General features: G+C 47.1%; 1 protein-coding gene across 1 annotated transcript; it reads right to left on the bottom strand.

Moving 5' to 3' along the window:
• Positions 1-1,774: 1,774 nt before the first annotated feature.
• her6 (hairy-related 6) lies at positions 1,775-3,600 on the bottom strand. The gene is made up of 4 exons (XM_061737168.1): positions 3,273-3,600; positions 3,007-3,102; positions 2,812-2,899; positions 1,775-2,655 (listed from the first exon to the last, which is right to left on the bottom strand). The coding sequence occupies exons 1-4, from the start codon at positions 3,378-3,380 to the stop codon at positions 2,105-2,107; spliced, it is 843 nt and encodes a 280-aa protein (XP_061593152.1). The 5' UTR covers positions 3,381-3,600; the 3' UTR covers positions 1,775-2,104.
• Between the last annotated feature and the right edge of the window lie 1,560 nt (positions 3,601-5,160).

Here is a 5,160-nt window from a genome sequence, read left to right as displayed (position 1 = left end):
CCGCACTGGGTAATTGGAGAGGCCCGTAAAGCTGGTCTCGGGAGGGGGAGCGACCACTGAAGATGTTGGTGGGTCGGGGAGAACGGAGGGTGGGAGGGCTCAGCAGCTGGATGTTGTCCGGGTCACACCACGTGCCTCCCAAACGTCCTGTGTCCAGCTGCGGCCCCGGGGCTTGGGGCAGGAAGCTTGACACTGGTGTGAACACAGCTGGAATGCGGTGGGAGCGCTTCGTGTACATGTGTGCGTCTGTTAGTGTGAGGGCTCGTATGTGGCCTGTGTGAGAGGCCTTTCCTTGAACTCCCCTGTCCCACTTAGCTCCCCAATGCCTCACCTATTGTGCCCTTTGGCCCAGCATGTCCAGACGCCTCAACACACATGCACAAATACACATACACAAAGCATAAACATGCACAGGCACAATCACACACATGGATTCAATCAAATTGGGATATATGGCCCCCCTGTAAAAAGGTGTGATGGAAATTCGAAATGATGGCACTTATCCACACTTTGTGCCTCTTAGCACACTGATAATTGCAAACACCTGTGCCCCCGCCCTACACACACCCCCTTCAAAGCAGGGCCACACTCAGATAGCTGGAGGGGGCATACACACCTGGGCGAAGCAGAGCGCTACCACATGGCTCGGTGGCGATGTGTTTAATGTGTCCTTCTTCTGTCAACCCCGTGGCACCAAGCCCCTCCCTCAGCTCTGATTAAAGCCACTGCCCAAGGCTCCTCTCTGCTATATACAGTCAAGAGATCAATGATCATGTTGAAGAGAAGGCTGTCTGAACAGCAGAAATCCTGATAATTATCTGTATCACTTCAAATTGCTATTTGATAAAGTCCATCTTTCCATTTACTGTCACTCATTTCCATTTATATTACAACTCAAAATATCCACACACAGTATTATTGTTAAAATAAACACAAGTTTAACCAAGTCCTGCTAGTTTAATCATTCTGAAATGAAACCTCAACATGAAAAAAACGTCTAAGGAAGTAGCCTCTGAATCAGGTAACATATTCTCTTCCACATCAGTTCCCTCAGTGAAACAAAAGCTGCTCAAAGCTTCAACGAGACAGCCCCACACCCGCAGCCGGTACATGCTGGACTCCATTGATCCTCCACTTGCCAATCAGACTGTAATGTCCTTCTCTGCTGCTAGATGGCGTAAGTGACCTCTGCAACGCTCCAAAGTTTCAAGGGGCCAAACAGCTGGACGGCCAGTGCGCAACAGCCCCAACAGATGATCCCGCTGCTGTTTCTGATTACAGAGACAACCACCGTGTCCCACCTCATTTACTTATTCACGTAATGGCATGTCAGTCAGTACGGACTTTACTAAAGAGTCTTAACTTACAGTAAGTGAAATGTATTGTCTCACCCGCAGACTCATCAACATGAAATATTGTGTAACCATCAATGAAGTAAACTGACTTTTGCGTGGAGTGAAAGACAAACAGTGGAAGGTGATGTTTTTTCCGCACAGCAAACTTTCCTTCTTAAGAGTGTTATTGCTGGTACTGCTGGCTAAGTATGTGTGGGCTATTAACTTTTCCCCCCTTATTTTCTTATTACACGCGTAAAGGCTCATTCTGAGAGAAGTGGTTACTGGGATTTCTCAGCTTTGCTTTTACGCACAGTAACTGTGCGTAAAAAACTGCATTAAGATGCTGACCTTTGTTGTTGACTGCACACACCAAGAAAACACATTCTGATTCTCTAGAAAACAATGCAGGCACAAGCGCTTGTTTTTTTAAACTTCTATACAAATTTATTTGTCTTCCAAAACGAAGAACAGCATAAGCGCAATAAACATATCTTTGGCGTCACACAGTAAAAAAAGACAACTCAAATATATATAGATATATATATATATGTAAAAAAAATAAAAAGAATGCAGTGAACGGACTTCCACAAAACAAATCCCATTTCAATATGAACTTTACTCCCTTGTCAGCTGTACAAATATAGTGCATACTCTTTCGTTTTACAAGAAAAAAAACAGATTGAAAGCAACTTTCTATCAGGACCAAAGAGCGAACTAATGAGGGTCATTTTATAGTCTTTATAGTGTTCCTTTCCTTTCCCCTCTTTTCACCACGGCCGCCACACGGAATCCGAGTTGGCTGAAGGCGCTCCGGGGGAAACCGCGGCCGGCACCGGCACCGGCGTGCTGACGCTGTTGGCGTAAACGGGAATCACGGGGCCGTTCGGCGCAAACGCCGCATTGGGTATGAGGAAAGCAAACTGTCCGTCTGTGGCAGGCACGATCTGAAACCCGCCGTACACTTTGGTGCCGTCTGAAGGTAGCGAGGACGGCGAGGAGCCCCCTTTGCAGGACGTTGCGGGGTTGATGGGGAGGACCTGCGGGGGCGAGCTGGGGATCTGCACCATGGACTGGCCGAAGGACGGGTGCGTGGGCCCGCCGGCCGGAGGGAGCTGGTGCTGGTGCTGGTGCTGATGCTGGCTGGGGTAGTTCATGGCGTTGATCTGGGTCATGCAGTTGGCCAGGTGACCCAGGAGCCGCGTCCTGACCTCGGTGTTGACGCCCTCGCAGGTGGACAGGAACCGGGTGACTTCATTCATGCATTCACTGAATCCAGCGCGATATTTCCCCAAGACGGTGGGGTCGGTGTTCAGGGCAGCTGCAAGAGAAAGGCACAGGTATCTTAAGTCAGGGACCTTTTCATTTGTGTCTTTTTCAGATTAAAACTGCTAAGACAAAAGGTTTGGGAGCTAATTGTATAGTCCAAATAATTTACAACGCAAACAGACATTAGGCTTGGGTTATGGAGACTTACCGGTCATCTGAACCCTCTGGAGGTTCCGGAGATGCTTCACCGTCATCTCCAGGATGTCCGCCTTCTCCAGTTTAGAGTGTCTGGAGCTCTGGGAGACGGAAACACAGCTGGTTAGCATTACACTCTCACATTCTCCTGTTTGACAGGGCTAGAGTTCTGATAGAACCGGGAGACGACATGCAGAGAAATACTCACATCTTTTTTGAGAGCATCCAGGATGAGAGTTTTCAGTTGACCCAAGCTCTCGTTGATTCTAGCTCTTCTCCTCTTTTCCATGATTGGCTTTGATGACTAAAGGTAAAATAAATAAATAAATAAAACAAGATTGAAGATTAGAAATCAGTGCGTAAAAGCGAAGTCTTCGTCTCAGACAAGAATCTCCTGCCAAATTGCGACCGAGTTTAAATGAATAAGGCTTTTTGATATTCATGACAAGTGATGGCATGATTTCAAATACCAACCTTTCTGTGTTCGGATGCTGTCTTGGGTTTATCGGGAGTGGTGTTCATGCTCGCTGGAGTCGCAGCGACCGGAGAGGAAGAAGTCTTTTCCATCATATCAGCAGGCATCTTTTTTTCTTTTTTTTATCAAAAGATATCCCACAAAACCAAGCAAATTACGATCCACCGGTGTCAGAAAAAAGTGGAAATTATTACATTCAGCTGGTGAAAACCCTATTTCAAAAGTTCCCTTTCCCTGTGAAACAAGAATCCTGTGGTATGTATGAAATTAGAATCCGTCAGAGCGATGCGCAGCGGCCGCGGCTACCGGGAGCGGATGCAGTCTCTCTGTTGGCTGCTCCGCGTGTGGCTTGTATTTATATCTCTCACTGCACGCGAACGGCTCGTGTGAAACTTCCCAAACTTTCTTTCCCACAGTAACTTTCCACCAATCAGCGCGAGGGACACGCGGCCCGAGGGAGGACGGCTCGTGGTCGGCGCCCTCCCATTGGTTGTTTGGCTCGCTGGAGCTGGCGGCCAATGGCGCACGGCCCGGGTTCAGGGCACAGCCGGGGAAACTGCCTCCAGTCTTCAATCATCGCAGCGTTTACATATTAACAGCGGATCCGCTGAGTGGGCACCGCCGCCAGGAGCAAGGCAGAGTGACTTCTTATCTGCCCAGACGCGAGATAACAATAGAAAATTAAATAAGATAGTAGTAAGAATTACATGAATGAAACATAGCCATCAAATCTATGCCTATATGCATACAACAATAATACCTTTATTCCCTGTGTTATTATAAATAGCTACTGCACGATTCTCAAATAAGGACAAGTTGAGTTGGAGTTGAGTTATACTTTAATGTCCACTAGGGAAATTTGTTTTCAAATACATGCATAGCGTATAAAACCACATACAATCAACACACACAGACAGCAACAGATATCAGACTCAATACCACAATAAAATTAGTGAGAAACCAAGCAGCAGTGAACAATATTGCACATACCCATAGGCAAAAATTGCATCTATCCCGGAACCTCATTTTATTATTGGTACAGTATGAAAAAAGCAAGAACAAAGAATAAAAACAAGCTATTTCCTCATTAGCAGCATGTAGTAAAGATATAAAAACAAGGACTGTTGCAGCAGATTGAAGATCAAATCTGCTGTAACTAAACTGAGTTGATCAGCTTAGTAAAAATGAAATGTCTGTTTTTGGGAAGTGGGGTTTCAAGTAATGTGCGCAGGAGTTAAAATGTTTATTTTCTTTTAAAACCTGAGTTCAGTTGCTGTTATAATCAATTTTGCAAGGAAAACAACATTGGATGACAACTCATGACAACTTAAACACCACACGAGGGGACCACATGAGAGGATGAACTCTGGTTCTGCAGGAGAAAAAAGGCGATCGTTACTTTTTTCTCCTCGTTTTTTCCAGTCATGTTAATGTGGCTGACCCTGAAAGCGCACACACTTCATTTCCACATAACAGTACGGTTCCTGACTCTGCGGTACAAAAATTTGCCACTTAATCATCTGTCGGTGTTGCGAATGTGGAGCACGTGCCAGGATGTTTTATGAGCGCGGTGGTTGGAGGTTTGGCCGCCGGGCTGCCGGGGGCCCGCCGGGCCAGGGAGGGGAGGAGGAGGAGGGGGGGGGATCCGGGTGAGGGGGGGGTATGTGGTGGCGGCGGCGGTGGTTTACATTAGAGGGGAAGGTAAATAGCAGCTGCTGTTTTAAAAGCCTGGGAAAACCACGCCTACGGAGAGAGAGAGCTGGATTGGGCTCCCTTATCGGAATGTGAGCCAGAGCAGAGATATTTCTGAGCCCGGAGAGCTCACACGATCACACCGATGCCTCCTCCTCCTCCTCCTCCTTTCTTCCTCCCCTTATTTCCCGCCTA

The sequence above is a fragment of the Cololabis saira genome, chromosome 13, assembly GCF_033807715.1.
Source record: "Cololabis saira isolate AMF1-May2022 chromosome 13, fColSai1.1, whole genome shotgun sequence".
Lineage (NCBI taxonomy): Eukaryota > Metazoa > Chordata > Actinopteri > Beloniformes > Belonidae > Cololabis > Cololabis saira.
Note: the sequence above shows the minus strand (reverse complement) of the source record. Positions and strands in the feature narration are given on the sequence as shown.